This window comes from Syngnathus scovelli, chromosome 14 (genome assembly GCF_024217435.2).
Source record: "Syngnathus scovelli strain Florida chromosome 14, RoL_Ssco_1.2, whole genome shotgun sequence".
Classification (NCBI taxonomy): domain Eukaryota; kingdom Metazoa; phylum Chordata; class Actinopteri; order Syngnathiformes; family Syngnathidae; genus Syngnathus; species Syngnathus scovelli.
In genome coordinates this window covers 8,970,659-8,994,394 of record NC_090860.1, presented here as the reverse complement: position 1 = coordinate 8,994,394, position 23,736 = coordinate 8,970,659, and the positions used below count along the sequence as shown (strand labels likewise).

General features: G+C 41.6%; 1 protein-coding gene across 3 annotated transcripts in view; it reads right to left on the bottom strand.

Annotated features, from left to right (window-relative positions):
* LOC125980697 (ryanodine receptor 3) overlaps nucleotides 1-23,736 on the bottom strand; it is a 55,575-nt gene that overhangs the window by 10,788 nt on the left and 21,051 nt on the right. For 2 of the 3 annotated variants that reach the window (XM_049740120.1, XM_049740121.1), the window contains 51 exons: nucleotides 23,187-23,403; nucleotides 22,975-23,079; nucleotides 21,744-21,847; nucleotides 20,765-20,848; nucleotides 20,487-20,646; nucleotides 20,240-20,387; nucleotides 19,878-20,080; nucleotides 19,367-19,541; nucleotides 19,027-19,235; nucleotides 18,747-18,946; nucleotides 18,583-18,649; nucleotides 18,356-18,516; nucleotides 18,121-18,286; nucleotides 17,644-17,730; nucleotides 17,151-17,377; nucleotides 16,229-17,036; nucleotides 15,954-16,154; nucleotides 15,221-15,323; nucleotides 14,496-14,627; nucleotides 12,486-12,759; nucleotides 12,274-12,388; nucleotides 11,625-11,757; nucleotides 11,363-11,466; nucleotides 11,070-11,205; nucleotides 10,718-10,904; nucleotides 10,467-10,575; nucleotides 10,278-10,398; nucleotides 9,554-9,723; nucleotides 8,221-8,441; nucleotides 7,979-8,069; nucleotides 7,387-7,527; nucleotides 6,335-6,489; nucleotides 6,170-6,248; nucleotides 5,781-5,870; nucleotides 5,548-5,694; nucleotides 5,401-5,463; nucleotides 5,224-5,299; nucleotides 5,026-5,149; nucleotides 4,833-4,948; nucleotides 4,692-4,759; nucleotides 4,510-4,631; nucleotides 4,346-4,395; nucleotides 4,106-4,166; nucleotides 3,258-3,496; nucleotides 3,005-3,086; nucleotides 2,795-2,925; nucleotides 2,369-2,689; nucleotides 2,059-2,299; nucleotides 1,906-1,993; nucleotides 1,741-1,833; nucleotides 28-198 (listed from right to left, as the gene is read on the bottom strand). In XM_049740120.1, the coding sequence (XP_049596077.1) occupies nucleotides 28-198; nucleotides 1,741-1,833; nucleotides 1,906-1,993; nucleotides 2,059-2,299; nucleotides 2,369-2,689; nucleotides 2,795-2,925; nucleotides 3,005-3,086; nucleotides 3,258-3,496; nucleotides 4,106-4,166; nucleotides 4,346-4,395; nucleotides 4,510-4,631; nucleotides 4,692-4,759; nucleotides 4,833-4,948; nucleotides 5,026-5,149; nucleotides 5,224-5,299; nucleotides 5,401-5,463; nucleotides 5,548-5,694; nucleotides 5,781-5,870; nucleotides 6,170-6,248; nucleotides 6,335-6,489; nucleotides 7,387-7,527; nucleotides 7,979-8,069; nucleotides 8,221-8,441; nucleotides 9,554-9,723; nucleotides 10,278-10,398; nucleotides 10,467-10,575; nucleotides 10,718-10,904; nucleotides 11,070-11,205; nucleotides 11,363-11,466; nucleotides 11,625-11,757; nucleotides 12,274-12,388; nucleotides 12,486-12,759; nucleotides 14,496-14,627; nucleotides 15,221-15,323; nucleotides 15,954-16,154; nucleotides 16,229-17,036; nucleotides 17,151-17,377; nucleotides 17,644-17,730; nucleotides 18,121-18,286; nucleotides 18,356-18,516; nucleotides 18,583-18,649; nucleotides 18,747-18,946; nucleotides 19,027-19,235; nucleotides 19,367-19,541; nucleotides 19,878-20,080; nucleotides 20,240-20,387; nucleotides 20,487-20,646; nucleotides 20,765-20,848; nucleotides 21,744-21,847; nucleotides 22,975-23,079; nucleotides 23,187-23,403 (7,876 nt within the window). Of the gene's footprint in view, nucleotides 1-27; nucleotides 199-1,226; nucleotides 1,242-1,740; nucleotides 1,834-1,905; nucleotides 1,994-2,058; nucleotides 2,300-2,368; nucleotides 2,690-2,794; nucleotides 2,926-3,004; nucleotides 3,087-3,257; nucleotides 3,497-4,105; nucleotides 4,167-4,345; nucleotides 4,396-4,509; nucleotides 4,632-4,691; nucleotides 4,760-4,832; nucleotides 4,949-5,025; nucleotides 5,150-5,223; nucleotides 5,300-5,400; nucleotides 5,464-5,547; nucleotides 5,695-5,780; nucleotides 5,871-6,169; nucleotides 6,249-6,334; nucleotides 6,490-7,386; nucleotides 7,528-7,978; nucleotides 8,070-8,220; nucleotides 8,442-9,553; nucleotides 9,724-10,277; nucleotides 10,399-10,466; nucleotides 10,576-10,717; nucleotides 10,905-11,069; nucleotides 11,206-11,362; nucleotides 11,467-11,624; nucleotides 11,758-12,273; nucleotides 12,389-12,485; nucleotides 12,760-14,495; nucleotides 14,628-15,220; nucleotides 15,324-15,953; nucleotides 16,155-16,228; nucleotides 17,037-17,150; nucleotides 17,378-17,643; nucleotides 17,731-18,120; nucleotides 18,287-18,355; nucleotides 18,517-18,582; nucleotides 18,650-18,746; nucleotides 18,947-19,026; nucleotides 19,236-19,366; nucleotides 19,542-19,877; nucleotides 20,081-20,239; nucleotides 20,388-20,486; nucleotides 20,647-20,764; nucleotides 20,849-21,743; nucleotides 21,848-22,974; nucleotides 23,080-23,186; nucleotides 23,404-23,736 lie in introns of all 3 variants that reach the window. The other variant, XM_049740119.1, reaches the window with a different exon arrangement.

Below are 23,736 nucleotides of genomic sequence, written 5' to 3'. Positions count from 1 at the left end.
TGTCCTTCAAGCGGATTTTAGTCTGACCAGAAGATAGCGCGTCTTGGCCAATGAGATGAGCTCCTGGTCCCCCGGGGTGCACATGTTGAGGCCGATTGGAAGCATCTTCTTGAGAGCAGCTACGATCAGTGATGTCTGGATGGAGTAGAACTCACCGCGTCTTTTTTTGTGTTTTCTCTCCTGGTCTTGTCCCCCAGACTGAAAATATACAATTGTTCAACATAGCAGTCAAAATAACAAAAAGAGAAAAGCATTCATAAAATTGTCTAAGGAACTATTTTCCCTGTAAATTAAACCTTTAAATCCCGTTATATCATCTTATAGTGTTCTCAGACTGGATTACTAAAAAAGCAAGACTACATTGTTTTTCCAGCCCTGGCAGAATCAATGAAATCACATGCTTCACTGAAGCGTAACATCTCACAACTGCTAACCAACAGGCTGTCGCTATTCAAAAAGACGTTTGCCTGGGAAATAGAATAGCTGGGAAGAAAAAAAGAAAACAATTTCAGCTGAACTGAAGCAGACGACTCTCTAAAAACAAAACTGTACTGTACATGTACATACAAACATTTGTAGGTAGAAAATTATTGGTACCTTTCTATTAATGAAAGGAAAAAAAACTGTAATCACAGACATAACTATTTATTTATTTATTATTATTATTGTAACAAATAAACATTTAACATCAATTGTTGGATCTATCTATCTATCTATCTATCTATCTATCTATCTATCTATCTATCTATCTATCTATCTATCTATCTATCTATCTATCTATCTATCTATCTATCTATCTATCTATCTATTATTATTTCTTTATTTTTTTATTTTCTTTCATTAATAAATAGGCACAAACATTTTTGTCCACCTGTACTCTATATTCACATTAACATAAATACACACATACATATTACATCTCACCACAAATATACACACTAGAGGCAACTATTCTCCAATACAGTACACCACAATCTATCAAACAATGCACATTTGGCTACAAAGAGTCCGGACAGCATAATTTTACCCCTAAAGACAAAAGAAAAAAAAAAGGAAATTCACAATGCCACAACATTAATGAAAGCAGCAGAAGACACAAATAAGATATGGGACATAATAATAAGACTTGACTATAAATTACAAGGTACAGAGGCACAATGCTCTATTGGCCTTTCAGCTTAATGAGCCAATAAGCTGTCATGTAAACATGCGCTGCATCACTCTACCTTTTCCTTAAAGGACTGTACGAGACCGAGAGAGAGAGACAGGAAGGGAAAAAGACAGGTAGATAGCAAATAAGGATGACAGTTAATGAAGGTGCACATTCACCACTTGTGTGCAGGAATATTTGTTTCTGATGAATGAGGGTTAGTTGCATACATATGTAAAAGCAAACACACATTTACATACTGTTTCTTTGTTGCCATGATTTCTTCTATGAATTTTTCCTGTTTGATTCAGAAGCTTTTGAAGGAGCGCGGTTTGGCTAATGTGTAAACAAGAGTATTTCCACATGCACGGATGCAAAGACAACTCAAGGGATTAGGTCTAAATCACCGTGGAGGCTTTACAGTAGAAAAGCCTAATTAGAGAGACAAATGAAGGAACGATTTTCGAAAAAAAAGGACCACTGTTCCAAACAGATGCACCTTAGAAAAAAGATAAGACCCTTCTCTCATCAATACACGATAGAAAACAGTACTACTATAAGTTTACGGGGAGAAATTCTGGAAGACCAACCTTTGACATCTTGGTTTTATTGTCTCCAGTCAAGAAGGAGAGGTTGTTGATTTCATTCTGGACCACAAAGTTCTGCTCTTCTCGCTTGAAATTCTGTGGAAAAAAAAAATCAAATGATGAATCTGTGGAGGAATCTGCGTTCAGTCACGATTACTTCTATCTTACATGTGACTTGCACCAGAGGATAAAAATCTCAGCAACCATCTTGAAAAGCTCATTTGAGTCAGCATCCGGTTCTTTCAGCCATCTGGACCTGCAGCAGAGGAACATTTGACTCTGACCTTGCACACTTACAAAGCTCCATCATCCTGAGCCAACCTGTTGTTGTCCACATAGCGTATGAGCATTGGGTAAAAGGCATAAAGATCCCGGCAGAGCACGGCAAACTCATCCAGGATGAGCAATTCGGCCTCCTGTGTGTCTCCCTTGCTGTCTGCCTTCAACAGCTCCTCCTCTGCCACAACCTTCACCGTCTTCTTCTTCAGCTTCTCCAACGTGGGCAGGAAGTGACTCTTTAGCAAGATAGTGCGAGCTTTGCTAATGATGGGCTGCACGTACACTGGAATCGTAAAGAAGTATTTAAATAAGCATTTGCTGTATTTAGAATTGTATTATTTCATTTGCCCACCTGCAATTCTTTTCATCCACGAGGCCTCATCAATGCCCAGATTGTTGTTGAGGATTTTCAGGATGTTGCCCAGAATGAGGCTGAGGTGCTCTGAGGTGACGGTGGAGCACGTGCTGCTACCACCAGCTGGCTGGTTCTCGGGCCCCCTCTCCCACCAGTAGGAGAGGTAGTTACAAAGCATGGGCAAGACCACCTCAATCACATGGGGCATCTCAGTGTACCGCGCTCCAGATTCAGCCATGTCGTTGATATCCTTTATGAGCCCGTCCAGCCGGGGCATCCCGGGACACATTTGTTCAACTGAGTCCGGAATGCCGAGGACTAAAGACACCAGTGTGGATTATATGTTCAATTAAAAAGCTTCAGAAAGGACTACAGGAGAATCACAGCAGATTGGGCACCTTGGTAGGACGCCGTGTAACTTACTGGCTCGTTCACGGCCACTCTTGGTGGCAAAGACTGAGAAGGGGTTGTATATGTTGAGCATCGGCTCCAGGAAAGCCACCGGCATGGCCCCCGCCAGGGTGGCCAGACAATGGCCGAGCGCTGGCAGCTGTCTGAGGGACACAGAGAAGGTCAAGGCATGAAATTACAATGACTCAACTCCAGGAACCTCACAATCAAGCATGTGCATACCTTTCTACGTAGATGTTTTTACCGGTGCCCAGAGCGTAGAGGCTGGTCAGGATCCGATAGCAGGACACTTGGACATCATCCACTGGAATAGCAAAGAAGAAAACTGAATGAAGTTGCAGTAGATGAATTGGCCTTTAATGAACCAAACACTTCCCACTGTTGGCAGAGCATTCACGTTTTCAAGGACATGGATGGATTGAATGTCATGCTTCAGAATTCTCAAAGTGATGATGTAATAGCTGTGAGAACTTACAAAGCAGGTCTATGCCAAAGTGATGTTGCGTGATGTGCTCGAACAAAGCGGTCAGAATTGGGAGAAGAGCCACCGTGGTGTAGTTGATGTTCTGCGATACGCCTTTCATCTGGGAGCGCGAATGAGTGAACTTCCCCAGTTTCAGGTTCTCGAACGTCCTCTCCAGGTCCTCAGCGGCATTCTCAAAGAACGTCCTGAGCCCGACCCTCACCAATTCGGAACCTGACTTCATCACCGTCCTGCCGTAGTAGAAAATGCTCAACACTCAGAGAGACAGTAATTAGGTAATAAACACGACATGCATTTCATAAAATACGAGGCATCCACCCCCGCAAGTGTGATTTATTCAATTATTACATAATTATTTTATTTACATTAAATCCAAGGTGACTTTGCGAGTGTCCGAGTACGGAAACACTGTATGCAAAGCATTATTATGATTAGTTGGTCTATTTTCAGCATTTCATAATTCATAAGCTAGCTAAACAAATAACAAGGCTCTGATGTGTCCCAGTAGAAAGGAGAAATGAAAGGCAAGACACAAGATGGCCTTCATTACGTGTGAGCTGCATTAACAAGCAGCACATTGGAAGCCTCGGGCGTCATATGCCGCATGAAACTTGTTTGTTTAATTAAATGCCAAAGGACGCACTTTGCTAATGACAGCGATTCCCCACAAGACAAAAAAAAACCCACTACGTGACAAATATGTTTTAATCACGATACAACATAAATTATTTGAAGCTGTAGTTGAAGCAGGTTTTAAAAGGTCTTCATTTGACAAAGTGCTTTTGTTGATATGTCAGTAATATTCTTCAGAGTATTATTTTTTTCATGTCTACACTCACCTGGTATCCAGCGTGTGTGCCAGGATGTGCAAGCAGCTCACCATGGTGGTCGAGTCACTTCCTAGGAAGCGTGCAGAAGAACAAACTTGCTATGATACATTTTTATTCCTTAAAAATTCAAACCTAAAGTTTTTTCCAATAATATTTACTGTAGCATTTTGTCAATATGGGAAAAAAATGGGATTTCTAATTAATAACAACCCTAAAAGTTGAGAAATCTGCACAAGTTTAGCAGCTTACCAAAGAGAGAGATCCTATGTCTGACAAGAGCTGCCAGTTTACAAAATAAGCTGGATGCGTAAAAGTTAGAAAAGGGAAGAAATTGAGAAATGAGTAAACAGCAGGAGGAAAGAGTGTAAATAAAATCTGTCGTCATGCGGTGGTGCAAAGGTAAAAGCGATGACCTGGTGACCATTTCTTTCTCCTTGTTGGAGGCATAGCCGCTGCTGCTCAGGTTCTGGTTGGGTGATGATAGGAAGTAGAGGGAGTGATTCTTGAAGTATTGATCAATGAGCGGGAGGAGAACCTAATGAGGGGCAACAAAGGTTACAATTTTACAGTGATGAGGTATTCATGACATTCTTACTTTGGCAAAAAACTTGATTTCTTGCTCATGAGGTGACCTGTCTGTTTTACCGCTGGCAGCCATGGCCTCTGGATTCAAGGAATATTCCAATTAGAATGGAATAAAACAGTTTTAATAATCACATCTGTTCCATTTCCATACCGAGGTGAGAGATGAATTCCTGGGCGGAGTCAACATACTTGAGTAGCTTCCTGAGGAACCTGTAAGCAAACCTTTTCTCCATGGAGGAGGAGTCCTGATCCAAGTCCCTCAGACCTCTGCAACGCAACATAGTACACAATGATCGCTTGCTGATACTGACCAGCAGCTCCTCGAGGAACCTGCGTTAGTCCACCTTGTGATATGGTAACCACTGATCTGGAGGAACCGGAAGAGATCCTGAGCCTTTTCTCGATCACGAGCCTTCTCCTTGGCTGTCAGCGTCTCATACGGCACCAGCAAAGGGTGAGTAGCTCCGCCTAAAAATCCACAATGTCCAATCAGCCATTCACAGAAAATAATCTATCTGGACAATGATTAGTGATTGCATCACCTCTACTTCCAAGGTCACTTTTTTTTCTTTTGGCCCAGATGTTATGGTAATTTTCAGCCACCACCTCCACCATCCCCTTGGACCAAAGACAAAGAAAGCAAAGGTGTGCCTCAATACCAATCAGAATTGGGTGGATTGTGTGAATAAAACAAAAGGAATAATTGTGTGGTAACTCACTTGCAACTCTCTGGATAAGATCACATTGCTTGTGTCTAATGGACTGGGATTAAAACCGTTTGCCTGAAAAGACGGTGGAGTGAACTGGTGAAATGATTCTCTTGGTATTCATTCGTTTATAGAGTACGTACAATTTTTCCATCATACCTGTGAGACCTGAGATATCTTTCGTACTTTTTCATTCTCCCTCTGATGAGACATGCTCTCTCCGTCTCTGGCCCGGTCAATGCTCCAGCCCATTGCCAGCATACTTTTCAATGACTCCCTGATTGGCCATCTGTAAATGTCTTTCTCCTTCAAGAGGCAACGGAATGAAAGAAGCAAGAATCACATTGTTTCTTCCAATATGGACAGAAATCAGCCAAAGTGATTTTCCCTACCTTCTCTGTCAGAGCTTTGTATGTCCTCAGCTGTGGGTGAATTCTCGCCTTCTCATCCACACAGTCTCCATATTTCCAACCAAGTAGCACCTGGAGAACAATGGCGGTTGATTGTGATGGATAAGGCAGCTTCTTTATTGTTCCTCAATATACTCCACACACACTTATGGTCTACGTGGCTGTTTATTTGTTTTCAGAGATGCAACAATGAATCATGTGGCACACTAAAGATTGTGCAATTGCCCTTCCATACATAAACAAGCTAGCGTACTGTCATGAGAATAAAGGTCTCACAATAGTCCTTTTTTCTGCAACCGCTAGTCGAGCATAATTTATTGCGGTAAGGATGTAAAAAAAAAAAAGTTTGAGGACGGTGGCTTTGGCCTTACCTTCTCCGCTGACCATTTCTCGTGAGAATGTTCTGCGTACTTGTTGACAAAGTGTTCAAGCTTCTCTGGGAGGGCAATGCTGAAAAAAGACAAAGGTCTACTTGTCTTTTTCGTCCCACAAAGTTTGTAAACAAGCATGAACTGTGTAGCTCCAGTGTGGCGTACTTTGCAGTTGTGATAGGTTTGGGTTCAAAGTTGCCATGAGTATTTACTGAAACTATTTCCCCAACAATGGCGGAATCCACATAATCAGGCGGCAAAGCTCCAGCGATGGCGCTGAGGCAGGGCATTGCCATCTTGAACAGCTCTGGATCATATTTCTACTCAAACAGGAGAAAAAAGTGAAGCAAGTCATTCATTACTTACACCTCAAACTTGGAAGGCGAATGAAGAAACGACAAGACAAAGAAGAAGCTGTAGAAGAGACGTTAACGATGAATTAGCTTAAGAGCTGAAGCACTAGCATGCTTAGGGCTCTGGATCAATAACAGCCATTCCGATATTGATATATTTTTTTTTTAGGCTGGCACTCTACATAGACTCTTTTCATGAGCATGCATTTTGATAAATGTGCTGAGTCCAGACATTTGCAATACCTCAAGGTATCAATGTCAAGATGATTCTTCGGACAAATATATAATCATATCTCAATCTGATGGAATTGAAATGAAATATCCTCCTGGTTCCCGAGACTCCCTTTGGAATATTTCGACTCCTTATAGTTCTTAAATTCCCAGCTGCTCAGTATATTCAAATGTTAGCCAATCCTACAGCATGATTCCATTTTAAGGGACTTCCTATGTCTGTCCCAATTTACATGCATAAGGGGGGTAATCTGATTACGACTCCCACCGCAACTCTTGGCGGTGTTTGCCCTCTCTCAACTTGTCTAGCAGGCATGCTTTTTCATTTGACCTATTACATTACATCAAAACAGAAGCAGCGGGAAGCTAGCAGCAAACTGGAGCCTTGCCGAGCAGTAAAATCTGCATTTCAAAACATAAATTTAAATTGTATAGCTATAAAATTGTAATTCTACTTGTGATTCATATCTGGTTGTAATTGGTTGTAACTGTCACAATTATATCTTTGAGAGGAACAAGAGAAAATAATGTTTGACACACTGACTGCTTGTTAAATGTTCGGGGCCTTGTTTGAGGTTTGTTTTTGCTGTGTTGGTGGACTTGGTGTCTTTGTAAATGGACAAGATGCCTCACCCTCTGGGATAATGAATCAAACACTCCCCAGAAGATCTTCTTGGTGAGCTGGAGTTCATCCTCCGAGGCTGTGCCGTAGCTGCCCCAGCCTGATGGAAGGCAGTAGTACTTCCAGTTTTGCTCATAATGATTGGTTAGCAGCTGGAGGACAAACAGGGTTGAAAGGTCACAACAAAATAACAATTTTGCACCTCATTCTTTTAGAACACTAATGATAAGATTTGAGAATGTTGTGGAAATGCACAGAAGCGACATCCCAGGCTCAGCACGAATTCGTTCCAAAGGTGTCAACGTAAAAGTGTGTCGCCTATTTCACAGGCCAGTCACATCTTACCACACTTTTTTTTTCCCTGCTGGTGGCTGAGCGGAGCCAACAAGCATATAATCACAAAATCTACTACTTTATCCACATGTTCATCATTCCTTCTTCTACACTTTCAGTGTCACACAGAGGTGTGAGAACTGGCGAATAAAACTGTTATCGTAGTCACACGACATTCCGAGGTATGCAGATGAGGCAACAGGGAAGAATGCGATAAGATATTTAAACAAAAACAAAACAGTATATAAGTAAAAAAAACGTGTTGGCCACCCTGAGAGGCATCTTGCAGTATTCAGTCAGCAAGGGTACGTCAAAGACGAGGCGATGCAGAAGCTGCTGCAGCATTGAAGGGCGAAGGTGCCTGCAGAAAAAAAGGTGGGAAAGAGATAAGAGTGCCCTCCCCGAGCTGATTTTAACCACCGTCACTGACTTCCGAGACAAGCCAGATCCGATTTATTGTTAATCTCAACCCCTGTCGACGCAGATAAATGTGCTTTTTGGGCTCTCCTCACTTGCAGACAGCTAGCAGGCACTCCTCAATGGCATCTCTCTGGGCTTTGGTGAGGGAGCGACCCTTGGAGAGGCGGTAGATGGTGTGCAGGGTGGAATCGATGAGCGCGGCGTGGTGTTCGGTGCCGGCAAAGAGGGGAGCGCAGCGGGTGAGGAGGGGGAGCATGGCTGAGCCGATATAACGGTTCATGGCCAAAGCTGTCTCGGTGGTGCACAGACCCTCCTGCGGGGAGAGGAGGAAAATTACATTTTGATAGCTCATGAATCCGTGAATGATAATCGGTTCAGCTGTGAGATTTAGAGTCCAACCAAATGGCAAATAGTTTTTCTACTTTAGTTTCATTTAATGTCTACTCTGATCAGTGTCACCGGGATGTTTATATGTAGCTTCTGTTTGATGCCATTCCTTCAAAAATATCTTCAAATTTATTGTATGGATCAAGTAAAATTCTTATTGAAGATTCTTTAATAGTCATCATCAAAATTGGATCTTTTGCTAAATGAATTTTCCACTCTGCCTACATTCTTCAGCATAATTTCACCTCAACGATTTTGTGAAGCTAAAACAATGGTTAGCAGAATGCGCTAAAAGGAGAAGGCTGCTATTACGATGACAGATAATGGATGATCACACATACAACTGAGATCCAATTAGCATTGAGTATCTGCTGATGTGAAAGGTGTTGTGTTTAAAGGGACACCAGAGATAATAGCTTAATGACTTATTTTTACTGTCACATCAGCCGCGGACATTGCCAGCTATGCAAAAAAAATTACTAATTCATTTCCTCCACCACAAATTGGATGCTGATAACTTGTTTAAAATTTAATATTCAACACACAGGAACTCTAGCGCTCTTAATGGAAAGTCTCTGGGAAGTAGAGAAATACTTTCTCTGGAATCATTTTGTTTTATTTTGTTGCGGTGATGAAGTACGACTTCATCAAAACGTTTATGTAATAAGGGATTAAAAATAAGAACGATTAATAGTAAATGGAAATTTCGACTGCTTACTTGAATAAAACTTAAGGCATGTGGATTAAAAGCTTTTTTTTGGTCTGCAAAATAATGTTAAAATTGCTATAAGGTCGTGATGGAAAATGAAGCTTCAAATTTGCTTCATGAACCAGTTGTTGTGTTTTTCCATTCCTCTAGAGGGCACTTTGTTCAACATTGGGCTAAAAGTATACTGACTTACCACTTCTCAAATTATTATTTTTAAACCAACAGAGCCATCTACAGGAGTCAAAAAATACACCTAATTCATGAAGCCCTTTTGAAGCTTCATTTTCCCATCACTACTATAAGGCCACTCTAGCCACACTTCTACCTACTGTATCTAGTGAGTTTGCAGCCCTCAAGTCAGGAAGGAAGCCAACTTCAAGAAGGTGAAGCAAAAAGCTCTGGTCCTCAATCCCATACACTCGGTCCAGGAACAGCACCATGGGGGACTTGTGGTCCGGACAAAAGCAGGCTGACATATCAGGTTCTGTCACTGAGCCATCTGGGAGAGACACAGAAAAGAATATTATGTGTCTTATTTGGATTTAAGATCCCTGAAGATAAACAAAGTAAATTCAAGATAGTCGACGAGTGTCTCAATACTTTTGTCTCTATCGTGAATTTGTTTATTCAGCAAATAAGACTTGTCTGTCTTTTCCATTTCTCTGCTGACAGCGCTCACAGCAGCATAAGAGCAACGTCTTGCCATGCGTATGCAGATCAATCAATAGAGCAAGACAGCTCGCCGTACAAGTGATCTGGCTTACTCAGAGCTGTGGGAGTGCATAGAAAAGCGCTTGGCTGATTAAAAAGGCATGAGCAGTAAAATGAAATCAATAAGCTTCCGCCCTGTTCTAATTGTTCAAGCTTTTGTAACCATTGTTAGACGAGGCTCCCCGTTGTAATATGCAAATTTAATTCATACGGTTTAATATAATTTAATTGCTAAAGTGCTACGTTTGCTATTTGACAGTTTGTGAACTCTTTTGTCAAACAGTTGGAGTTATAAAATTAGCTCTCCATGGTGAAATGTAGATTGGAAAAGCAGGGATATACCTTTATTAACGATAGGTGTTTTGAGAGGTATGCTGATGATTCCCACCAGGTCTTCAGTGGGCACCAGGGAACGCAAAATGGCACGAATACGGAGAGCTTCGCCTTTCCCTTTGTTGATGAGCTGCAGACAGCAAAAGTTATATTAATGCCAAAAAAAAAAGATTGAAGTGTGATTTGGGGCAAGCTCACATGCATTTCTGGGGCACAACGTCCCAGCAGGTCAATGAGTGCTGAGTAGAAGGACATGATGGCATTGCCCATGTGAACCACTTCCTCTTCATCATCGCCATCAGCGGATCTATAGGTTGGGGGGTTCACACAAAGAGGATGACTTTCTTTAAGAGCCAAACAAAATAAGGAGGAATATTCAAGGGAAAAGGGATGAGCAACAAAATCCTCTGTATTGATTCAATAAGCTTTGCTTGATTTGTAGGGCTCACACATCACAGCTGACTCCCTGCACAGAACCAGGTAGATCCAAAGCCGGCGTTTCGGAAATCTTGATGGCTTCTTTCATGGCGGCCAGCAGTCCGTTGCCTCCCTCCCCTCTCAGTGCAGGTCCGAAACACTCCGGGCGACGGATGAGCAGTTTGACCACCACACTGGAGTTCTCCTCCACACTTTCACCTACAACATAAATAGGTCATTCAGAATTGGAACAGACTTTGGTGGTGAAGTTTTTCTTCAGTCATCCTTACAAAAATAATTCCAAAACAGACTTTTTCTTCAAGCAACACAATTTAAAATTATATATGATAGTTAACAGAGCGGAAATATCAACAGCAGTCGTACCGTTAACAAAGACGGCAAAGCGCAAGAAGGAGAGGTAACGTTCTCCTTCGATTGGATTCCAGCCAATATCTGGATAACCTTTAGCCAGAAGCATTGGACAACTCTGGAGACCGCAGCCGGCCAAATAGGTCACCACCTGCAGGTTAAAAGAAAACACAAACTTATATGCTGCATAATAGATTTCATCCAAATTCTTTCCCTGGGTTTGATTTCATTGGCACTTGGAGAGGACAAGGTGTGAGACAGCACATGCATTATTTTATTTTTTTTAGTGACCTTTAAACGAGTTCTACCTTGTCCAGATCAGGTTCCTCCAGTGCGAGAGCCAGACCGTTGTTGTCCATAACTGAGGAAGCAGCCACATCGAGAGGTGTGGAGCCCCTCATAGCTGGTGAAGCTGCAACACAAAATATAATGGATACTTTTTTATTTGTATTTATTAAAATTATTTGTAATTGCATGTCATGGAGGAGCGAAAAAAAAGGATAGAAGAAGTTGCAGGGTTTTTATTATTGGAATAATAGTACAGTAGCTCAGAATTCAAATGACACCCACCGAGCCCCACGCTGCTATTTTCCAGAAGGTAACTCAGGTGGTCAAACATTGCTTTCTGGTTCTGACGGCTGATGCGGCAAAAATAACACAGGAAGCGACAACAGCTAGCCACCATCTTGGGGAAGGCTATTTCCTAGAAAGTAACAAATACAAGTCAAACTTCTTTGTTCTGTGTGTTCCTATCTAAACAAGATTTAAAACAATCAAAATATCAATTTGATTGCCACTACAGTATTTAATATTTATTGTTGTACATGTTGTTGATAGTGGTGTAGAACCGCACAAATGTTTTGTTTACCTTATTTAGCGACACGAGAGCGATAACAGCAGTTCCACACCACAGTAACTTCCTGATTATCTTAATCAAATTCTTATCTTTGTGCATGTGAGCCTCAACCACTTGACTGCACTAATAGTTTAATTCCTCGCATATATTGAATCATAATGAACAGCAGACTTCATATTAACTTTGCATCACTGGCAAGGTAAATTCTGCCAATTTTCCACTTTCAAGTGGGAGCTCATCGAATCTTAATTAATGCTCACAAAGAAATGAAAAGTATGTCAGAGCACAGAGATGATTATTTCTACAGCTCTGCTGCGATTAAATCGGTTAGGGCCTCTCTAATGAGCAAACAAGGTCTCAAACCTGTGATTTGTCCCCTCCGAGCACATTGACCATGACCTCCATGACAGTCTCATGCATGCCCAGAATTCTCATTAGATTGGGATGCTGATAGAACACCTTATTATTCATGATGTCACTGGAGGGGAAAAGAAATAAGAGCACAGGTATAAAGTGTGACTGTAAGATTCTGTAAGAGGGGAAAAGCCGATCAACTAGGGCAAAGTTTCACCTACCCAAGTCCATCGATCATGAGCTTTTCCTCCTCTTTCCCCATCCGAACAGAAAGCAGAGATCTGATCTGACCCAGAGAAGCCAAGAGCCTAATGGTGTCATGGACCGAGGCGGCGCTAATGGTGTAAGTCTTTCTCATGGCCCTGAGCAGCTCGCCGATGCTGTCGTACTGCCTCCTCAGCAGGCTGAACATCTTCCGTACCAGCTCTGGGTCTTGGATGTGACACTCCTGGGCCCAGCTGACCATGGTCTGCGAGATCAGTTCCTTCAGGTTGGCTGCAAGAAATGTTATACGGCCATACATGTTGACTGATGGATGGCTAGCTGGGTTAGGCATAATGTACTCTGCAGAAAACACCCCAAAGACCAAACTGACAATCACAGAAGCTTACAAATGCACATTTTAAACTAACAGTAAACTTTATTGCACAAGAATTAAAGAAAAACAGCCTTGCCGGCAGCAATTCAATTCTCCCTCAGTTATTTTGCTGCCCTTCGCACACTTTCTGAAGCCCCCAGCTGCTGCTGACATCGACATTTCTGAACTGTAACTGCCATTGTAAACCAGTACTCTGATCAATCAGCCTTTATGCAACACGTACCATCACGTTTTTTTTTACAAACAAATGTCCACTCTTCCATTTAAACCCTACCGTGCGGCTTGAGTACTACAGCAGGATGAGCAATGGTTCTAATCTAATACCGTATTTTCCAGACTATAAGGCGCACCTAAAAACCAAAAATTTTCTCAAAAGCCGACAGTGCGCCTTATAGTCCGGTGCGCCTTATATGTGGACCAAATTCCTAAATTTAAACTGGCTCGAAGCATTGTGTCATGAAATCAATCATAAATGGCCCGCTGAAGACTATGAATCATGAATGAAAAAGACTATGGATCATTATTTTGTGATTATAAAGTAATTTGTTCCGTCTGAAGTTGAAATAAAAAAGATAAAATGGAGAATGATTTGATTTGGATTAAAAATCTGACATGACGCATTAATGGTGCGCTTTATAGTCCGGTGCGCCTTATATAAGGACAAAATGGGCCATTCATTGAAGGTGCGCCTTATATTCCGGTGCGCCTTATAGTCTGGAAAATACGGTATGTTTGCCGAGAAATTGTTTCCAGACAATAGTTGTCTTTGAATAAAAAAAAATATATATATATACAGTATATAGTAATAAAAATAATATACCAAAAGGTAAAATGCACATTTTACTATCTAGTATGTAATAATTTAAATGAATGTCTTTATAAGAGGTCATCCAAGTGCCATTTAAAATGGAAAATTAATTTCAATTTGTTCAGCATTTGGATTACAGTTCTCCGGACACTGAGCATGCTGCAACAGCACATTTGGTGGAGCACAAACACAGCATGTCTTTGGCTTTAATCAGGTGAAGGATTGGATTTTATCACAAGTGCTTTGTTTTTATTCCCCATCACAAACGGTTGAATGATGCTCTTCACTCAGGAGTCACCATTAGCATAATGGAATTGAAACAAATTCAAAGACAAACTCATTCCCGCCCTCTCAAGTTAGTTCACGACACCTTTTCACACTTTAAGTCATCATATTTTAAGCATTATTAGTTTGGAGTTGCATTTTTATGATGCTCCCTCACCTTTTGATGCCCTTTACTGAAAGTAGTTTTGCCAAAGTAAAAGTTGCCAAGGTGGAACAGTTTTAATGTGTTGGGCAGTTTTAATAGTTTTAGCAATCTACTCAGTGGTTATTTTTTTGGATGCAGACCTTTGATTTGTTTTCTTCCATCTGGTGAAATATATGATCGTCTCTTAGCATCAACTGGAGCATAGACAGATGTATTAAAGATCTTAAATTTGGCGCAGGCATTAAATTACTGCACAAGCCGAGTGTCAAATGGTATCATTACAAGGTATTGCATCACGTCAGCAATCAATTGGCAACACTAGCGAGTCCTCCACATAATCAGAAAATAATATTCTGCAAAGAATTCCAAACTCCAATCAATGGATGTATACTCACACGGTGCAGCTTGTTCCTTCTGCAACGGTTGCTCCATTTTATGAGCTTGTCCTTTGATTTTATTCACCAGAGTTAGAAGCCGGCCTTTAATGGATGTGTCCTGCTCATCCTCGTCTTCCTCCATCGGGATTCCTACAAAATACAAAGGGACACAGGATTAGAAAAAACGTGAAAAGCTTATTGTGACAATATTTCAGGCAAAGAAAAGCCTCCTATAGGGTTGTACATGTGTGCTGCTCGTGGGTGATTCCAAGTTAATTGCTTTTCTTCGTGGAAGAAGCTCAAGACAGGTTGGTGTTATGCGGCCAGACCAAAGCTACAATTAGGTCGATGTACTGCGCAGGGCCCAGCGGTTCAATTATTTATCAAGACATTCTCACATGCACTGAGCTAGACCTTCTCTCTAAGCTGCAGAGACCAAGATGGCAGACGGAATAAATACTGGTCATCAATAATGGCTCAAAGCTATTGTGAGTGGATACGATTGTTGGGACATTTATTTACTTAATTACAGACAGTGCCAAGATTTTATTCAAAAATGTCATCCAAAATGTGATTTTATCTCTTGGTATAAGCACTCCACTCTTTGACTTAAATAAAAAAAAAGTATTGCTTGTACTATTTTTTCTAACTCAAATAGTCCAGCGTATAAGTACTTTTGCCACTGCTGGCTTTTCAGACGATTTCCTAAGAAATCCGATTTTCAGCAATAATCTCCAGCTCACCACAGTGTAGCTGCAGCTGGTTGTGAAAATCATAAAGCTCCCCCTGGATAGCTGATGGACATGGACAGTCATCGCCAGTGCTGAAGGTCAGCAGCATGTTGATCTAAAGGATAAAGACACAAAAAAATTATCTTTCAGACTATTCAAACCCAATATTTGGACTGGATAATTAATCAAGGTAATAATAATAATAATAATAATGATAATGATAATAATAATAATAATAATAATAACAATAATAATAATAATGATGATGATGATGATAATAATAAAAGCTCAAGTGTTTAATTTGGCACTATGACTAAATGAGGGCATTAAAACACAATACTCTGTATCCAGCTGTGACCCCCAAGGGAGTTGTGTAAATGTGCATGCGTCTGCTTGGGTGATCATGTGTGTTTTCTCGCTGCTGAATTCAAGGTGTAAAAATTGTGTGGATTCAAATCAGTGAAGAGAACTTCATTTGACGGAAGGAACACACACACGATAGCAACTAGACCGTAAGTTCATAATTAAAGAATTCAGTGATACAAAAAGAGCATTGGCAATTGGAGTGTTGGCCGATAAATTAGTCATGTATATGGAAAATTACATAAGTTATGTAAAATGTTGCTCATGAATCTTTTAGTCAGAGATCCAAAGAGGCTGTAGACTGTCTGTGATCAGTAATATGAACATCAATGTGTGTTTTATGATTTTGGTGACTCAACGGAATCTTCAGTATTGACCACACCTGTTCTTGAGGGGGCGAGCGGAACTCCTTAGTCTTCTTTGCCGTCACGGCGGCGGACATATTAAGGGCGAGCATCAGCTCGTTGTATCTGAATTTTTGGTTATACTGTAGCTTGGAGACAAACTTGTCCGAGAAGGACACAATGGCTTCGATACGGTGTTTGAGCTCACAGTCGCAGAAGTAGTGGAGTAGCTCACACATCTGTGGAGTAGACAACGGCAAGAGAAACGTTTTTGTAAATCCAAAGATTCGCTTTTATGTGTGCATGTTGTCACCTGACGTTTCACAGGTTCAGGCAGCCTTGTCTCCAGAAGTCCTTTTATTGACTGTTTGGCTTCTTTGGCTGCCTCTTCTTCTCCTGCTTCCACTGCTTTCTCCTCATTCCCTGTTAGTCCTTCTTTGTCAGTCGTACTAGTGGGTCCTTCGTCGTGTGCATCCTTAAATACATTCGGGTCAATGAGAAGTAAGATTTTGTGAACATCCTCGCTGCAGAGGACCCCCATGGTCAGCAAAGTGCTGATGAGCTTCAAGATTGGCACAAATTGATACTCTACACCTCCTCCGACAGGATCACGGATATAATGACCACCACCTTGGACCGCCTCGGTCAACATTGAAATGGATTTTTCTTTTAATGCATCCAGAGGGATCTGGGGACTGTACAGATGATGCTCCCGTTTGGTGTTGATGAAGCAAGGAGGAGCAAAGTTGAGGCGAGGTTTGAGCGAGGTACTCAGCCCCACCCCTGGTGGCGAGTGTTTTTTGGAAGCATTGGAGAACAAACGGATGGAACGTGTCTCTGTTGTGACCGGGATGATGAATTCATCTTTCATCGTGAGTCGAGCGCCTTTGGCTGTCTCCAGATGGATACTGATGAGAAGATTGTAAAAACCTTCTCGTAACATGCCAGATAGGTATTGGTTGTCTATGGTGTATAAGAGCTGGGATTGGTCCAGGTGACTGCAGAGGGCGTGGGCCACACGGGTGTTACCCAAAGCGCAGAGGGCACAGTAGAGCTTTAAGGTGTGGTAGTGGAACTCCCGCATGTCCTCCTGCTCGGACAGTTCCATGATGTCCACACACCTTTAAATAAAAACATTAGGGGATATTGAAAAGGAAATGTACGATTATTGTGAAATGTATTTGTGCAACTAGAAACTGCAGCAACTTAGCAATAATGAATCAAATCAAAAATACCTGTTCTCCTCAGGAATGTGAACTGCCATCATCTGCAGAGGCTCCACACACTGAACCGACCAACCGTGTCTCTCGCTGACCCTTGCTGTTTCTACTTTCAAGAAGGTATTTGGCATGCGGCTCCACAGAACCGCATTGATAGTCTGGACGTCAAGGCGAGGGGGACACTGAGGCACCGGGTTCTTATGTTCGCTCTTAAAAATGGCTGACGACAGCGGCATGGCGTTCTGTACAGAGAGAGAGGGGGTGGGCACCACATTTAAGTAGTTAGAGAGAGACCTGTGCAAGCGGTGATAAAAACTCTCTGCACTATTTCCCACTTTGGATATGAAAGTGATTTTGAATTTTATAAACAAATGACCTTTTGAAAGTATGATGCAAATGACTCCTGTGGGTACAAGTACCCATCTTGTTACTGCAGCCTTTAGCATCTTGTGGTAGTCAAAGAAATCAACTAAATTGCAGGAGCAGCAGAATATTCCATAAATTGTACCTTAATTTTGGCCAGTTCAAACTGAAAGAGGTTAGGACTGGTTGGTTGCACAAAGACAGCAGGGAAAAGCTTGGTGTTTGGTTCCACCTGGAGCCGAGACGAAAGCACAAACTGTCAAAAGCACGACTTGCGCAAAGCAGCTTAATGTGGCATCATAAAACGTCACTACTTCTTATAATGTGTGTGGATGTGTGTGTTTGTGTGTGTGTGTGTTATGCATCATGAACGAGCTGAGGATGACTCAGCGCTGAATGACGCCACAGAACATAAGAAGATTATACCCTTCAAAAGAGTTCTCAAAGCCTAATAGAGAAATTGTCAAATGTCTGAATTTCAACAATGCAAATGTCATGACTATCATAAGAAAATATGCAAAGACGGGAAGAAAGTTCCTGACAAGGTCACCAGGAGAAACTCCTGCTTGATCTGTAAACAACTAGTGTCATTCTTAGTGTCTCCAGCAATCGTATTCATTACCTGATAGGATGTGGATATCTCCTTGCCGTTGACCGTGAAGGTCACCAGGCCAGTGGCGAGGTCACTGAGACAGCCAATTTCCAGGTCAACATTACTCCGACTTGAAGCATGAGTAGCGTTAGTCACATCGCCACCCCACACCATGTAGCAGTTACTCCTCTTGACGCTATCAGAATGCACTCATCATTAATTCATCTCCACTTAAGTCAAGACAAATCTCAAAAGGGAGTTTCACCTCTCATGGACTCGCCCTCGCTCATCACCTAAGGTCACGGTCACAGTTCGGGTCTTGCTGAGGGCAAAGTTGTTGCTGTAATAATGGTAGTCAGGGGTAACCCAGCCGACCCAAACACAAGAAGGGTCCTGACCGGCAAAGACCCTCACCGAGTGGTAGTACTGAAAGGAAACAAAGAGTGTGATTGTTGTGGTAAATGAATTGAATGTTAATCAATATTTTATTACCGTTGTGATGCTGCTGTAGTCCACTCGTCTACTTTCGTCACTGTGTCGCACAGATCGCAGTGGGTATCTATCAACAACCGCATTTGAAAGATTATTAGTAAAATAAAGGACTGGAATCTAACTTTTTTTTTTTGTTTGTTTCCATAGGGTCACTTTAAAAAGACCTGTGTTTGACTTTGAGGGTGTCGTCTTCGTGCACTCCGTTCACGTCGATAACCGGACTGATCTTGAAGAAGGAGTGAAACTCCACAGGCATACTCAGACGACAAAAAACCATGTCCGTGTTGCTGTTCTGGGTGCCAAATGTCTTGTGAGTAACCTTGAGACACGGCGGGCTGTCGACCGTCCCGTCAATTCTCGTCACCTGAGAACAATCCATAGTCGTATCATCTATATACAATGACCGCTATCGTTGCTAAGAGCTATTCCGGTGTTTGGTCTTACCGCGATGTGATTGTGCTCCTTTGGCACATTGACAAACGTTGGCAGACGTTTGCTGAACCACATGGTGAGCTCTCGGTTCATGTTAACAGCGAAGGGCTCAAATCCCTCTTGAAGGCCGCACATGGTGTAATACTTAAAGGTGCTGGCATCTTTCCCGAGATTCATACGGCCGACCTGAGCTAAACCCAGGCTGCACACTGGGATGAATCCTGCAGAGCAAGCAAAGCAGTAAAGAAAGGTTAAATGAGGTCATTTACAAATCCTTTATTATCGTCACCTCTATCTGCAGCTTGAGCATGTGAAGGCTTCATCTAAAAATTATGCAAAAACTGTTTCTCACCATCCTCCGTTTCAAAGTCGGTGAAGCAAAGTTCAGAACCTTTGGTGGTGATAAGTATCTCTCCATTGAGAGTAAAGATCATGGATTTGTCTTCCATGTTGATCATACACCCGACCACATCGCCACTGTGCCAGCAGCGTCCAAACAAACGGCCACCCATATTTAGACAGTGGCCCTGTGTATATTTTAAGAAAGAACAAAAATAGGTCAAAATGACTTACTGAAGGCCTCCTTTTAAAAATAACAAGTGTATTGCACATGATGGGTTGTATCCAAAGAGTAGGTACTGATTCGTGAGAAAAACTGAAACTTGCTGACTCGGAATATCGATATTACCTTTAAGCTCACATATTTAGGCATAGTGAGGAACAATCAATGGTTGTTGCTCTGGCATAAAGTTATAATCGCTAAAAGTTTGAAAAGCTTTCGCTGGAAAAATTTACCATTATTAAAGTACTGTTAGTAAAATAAACACTTTGCCGCAGAGAAATGAAATAATAGATGTCATTACCCTGAATCCGTCAAAGACAAAAGCCAGTTGATCCGTGCCGAGCTCCACGTCAGGTTTACACCCAGGTCTTGCCCAGCCAACTCTCATGTCACCTCCTGTGACGGCCTCAAATTCAAAGTACCATTTCCCAGTCTTCACCGCGTATGTCCGTTCTACTCGGAAGAATCGGATTTTGTCAATGCTTAGACGCTCTACTGTTTGTCCTGGAAGAAAAAACAACACAATTAGAGAAAGTTTTTTTTCAAGGTCATAATGATGTTTCCACGGACAAAGGTATTGAGGCACTTGACCGATAGAGAGTAAAAATGGACATCTCCTCAATTCTTTTGTCCATTTATCCCACATTTTAAGATGTAACGTACCGCCTTCTTGATCGGATGGCTCCACGTTGTACCCATAACCAATCAGAGTCCGAATAGCCTCGCGTAAACTATCACGGTTTGACTTCTTGGTGCGCTCATCCAGCAGGGCGTAAGGGACCAGGCGAGGGTTACGTTTACTTTTCAGATCCTGTAAGCAGCAAAGAGAGAAAAGTAACAAACACTTTAAAATTGTTTATTATACTACAGCCTCCACTTTATTGTGCTTGAGCACATATGGATAGCGTACCTGCTGAATACCATACGTCCAACCCTGCTTGATGCGGTCTTTGGCCCACACATTGTGTGCATTCTCCGCCAGTTTGTCCACCAGCAACTCCTGACCAGGAGTCAGTTTCATATCAGACAAGTCCAGAGGGGACGGCTTGTAACCACTGGACATCATGAAGCTACAAAAGAAAGAAAATATAGAGAGGCAATATGTGTGTAAATTATTCAACAACACAAAAACAAATGCCTGTTGACTAGTGTGAGACAAGAAAAGTCAGGAAAAATAAGCAGTCTTACTTCTTTGGGAGTTTAATCTTCTTAAGTGATTCATCAGCATTTGAGTTGACCTGAACTACTCGACAGCCCAGTGCCAGCAGGGTTCTGTGAAGGGAAAACAAAGTGCGGATCACGTTTAATCCCAAACATCACCTCTGCCTCCAGTATATATACATCCTAGAGCAGTGAACACTTGGGCGGGTGAGGGAATATATAAAATTGTGCATATCTGCCATAGAAGATTTCAAGGATATACCCAAAAGACTGCAGTGGGTGTGAAATTGTCTTCACACCATCTGAGCGGACACTGTAAAAAGCTCTTTTTTTTTCATGGACGTCATTCAGAGAGCAACATTGTTACCCCAAAGTGTCGACTCAGACGACACATCAAGAATAATTACGGAATCTTTTGGCATTCTGTGCATAAAGTAAAGAGTATTTATGTAAAGGACTTGTAATAGGTCTCGGTGGGACTTTTAGAAGCCAATTAAGTGTTGTGTGGAGTGCTGACAAGTGGTTGAGATGCGGACAACAGCTGACCTTGTTTAAATGTGCAACAGTGAAAATTCATAACACCCCAAACATCCTTAAATAAAAATGGTAAAAAAGGAACATACATAAGGGGTAAATGTTGTAATGATTGTAATTGTTTTGTGCATAGCCTATAAATAAAAAAATAAAAAAAAGAGGTCTATGTACTATAATTGGTTTTATTTTTACGATAAGTGTAAAACATTTTTGAGCATGAAAATGGCAAAGATAAAATTTCTAAAAAATATTGCCATAGTGTCTCAATCAATGTCACCAAAATTTCATTAGACCTGAGGCACCAATATTCGGGCATATTTTTAGACTGACTTTACGGCACCAAATCGTCACTCTACAAAATTGCCGTCTACGAAAAGACCCCAGAGAAATTTATGTGGCACGTTAAACTGTATCTCTGGGAAAACAAAGTCATAAGAACATGGAGTAAATGAATCTATATTAGCCAACATACTTGAGAGTTTCTGTCGACGTCTGCAGGTTGTAGTTCTTTTCCGTTTCAGGCAGCTTGGAGAAATCCACCAGACATGGATGCTGCCGCTTATTATCATCCCTAATCTATAAGAAAATACGAGTATCGTATATCAATTGAATCTCCATCCCTCACGGCATTTGTTACTAAGCACCGAAGTACGCATCTTGTCGTAGTGGGCTGACAAGAGAAGAGAAATGTGTCTACAACAGGCTGCTCTAGTGAACATGTTATGGAAGACGAACAAGGAAACACATCCTCTTTGTTGCGTGACTGCGATACCAAGCAAGAGATGTATTGCCTCTCTTGAGGCCGCACTTTATGCCAAAATCCTCTCTTGGCAAAGCTGCGTGGCAATGGTTGATGTTGATTAAAAAAAAGCATGCACACATATGCGTGTGTGTGCGTGTGTGTGTGATGAACATCAGCCAGCTCTTTTGACAATTTTACAATTCAGTCACTTTAGAAGCGATTTTCCACATCTTCTGCACAGGATTATACTTAGCCTTTGCAAATTCTGCTGACATTGCATAATAAAATAAAATACTAGTAGTAGAGGGAGGATGTTCATTCCTTTAAGTTATAAACATATTCAACACGTGTTATTTGAGTTTTTATTTCTTCTTAAACAGGTACAGTATGTTCATGATCTGGTACTTATTGCGCAATAAACCAAGAGAGAGACGCTTTGTTGGTCAAATCACCCCAGGCAAAAAAAGCAAAACAACCTTTATGGTGCGTGCATATTCAATTAAAATCCTCATTTATGTTCTATAATAAAATGCATAATTAAATGCCACCCTGCCAAAAAAAAAATGCTCCTCTTGGTTTATCATATAAAAACTCTGAGATCCTGTTGTGCCCTTGGGTGAAACAACAGTCATTTGTGGCTGAGTGAGTGTACATTGAAACAGACAGCATGGTTGTGTTACCTACAAATAAAGTGTGAGGAAGCTTCAGATGATATGAAAAGCACTGTGAATGGAGAATGTAATTTTTCTTTCCACTTACCCTCTTTTTGGCGTGAACCGCAAATTATGAGAGAAAAAGCAAGATGACGAACAGGCCTTTGTGATCAGTTGAATACTATAGTTACGACTTTTAATTTTCTGTCAAAAGAATGGCCAAATGCATGGATTGTTTGTTTCTATACTATCTTGATGGAGTATTTTTTTTTTTTGCCATAGTAATTGGTGGAAGCGAATATTCTCACCTTGCCGTAGGACCAGCCCAATTCAATTTTATTCATGCCCCACAATTCATGGATATTCTCTGCTAGCTTGTCCCGAACTTTCTCCAAGTGAGGCGGCATAACAATCTGAGGACACAAACAAAGATTTTTTATTTTTTTAATATACAATATGTACTCTCAAATGGAGGTTCGTGTCAATGTTGTGATTAAAGTAATTAAACTTTGCTTATTACCTGGCCGGTTTCCACGGGTGTGGGAATGAAAGAGGCCTGTGACAAGATGAGGGTGGTCCCGAGTAAATCTCGGACCCCGTCCACATCCCTCTTGTACTCTTTCACCGGCTCCACTCTCAGCCTCTCTTTGGGCAGCAGAGCCTCGTAACAGGGGGCGTAGCTCGATGGCGGCAGGAATTTAAAGTCGCCATGACGACCACCCAACAGGAACCTTACCCTGATGAAAAAATTGTTCACAGAGAAACAAATCAGACTTTCCAGTCTCCGAATCTCCTTCAGTGACGTCCTCCCGAGGCAGCCAAAAATAAAGATTTGAGTAGTTGTCGTGACGTAAAAGTAGTGAGGCAAATGAGTCATTCATGACTGCAGCCTTCAATTATTGAAGAGCGGAAATGCCACAAACGCCAGACGTTCACCCTGTTCAGTGGGTCAGCAGGTTCATTTGCAAGCATGTCACCTCTGAAATTAAATGCGGCATGTGGAAATCATACAGCGTGAAAGAAATAACAAGGGCAGCCAATTTTACTTCCTTCTTTGATTTATCACAGTT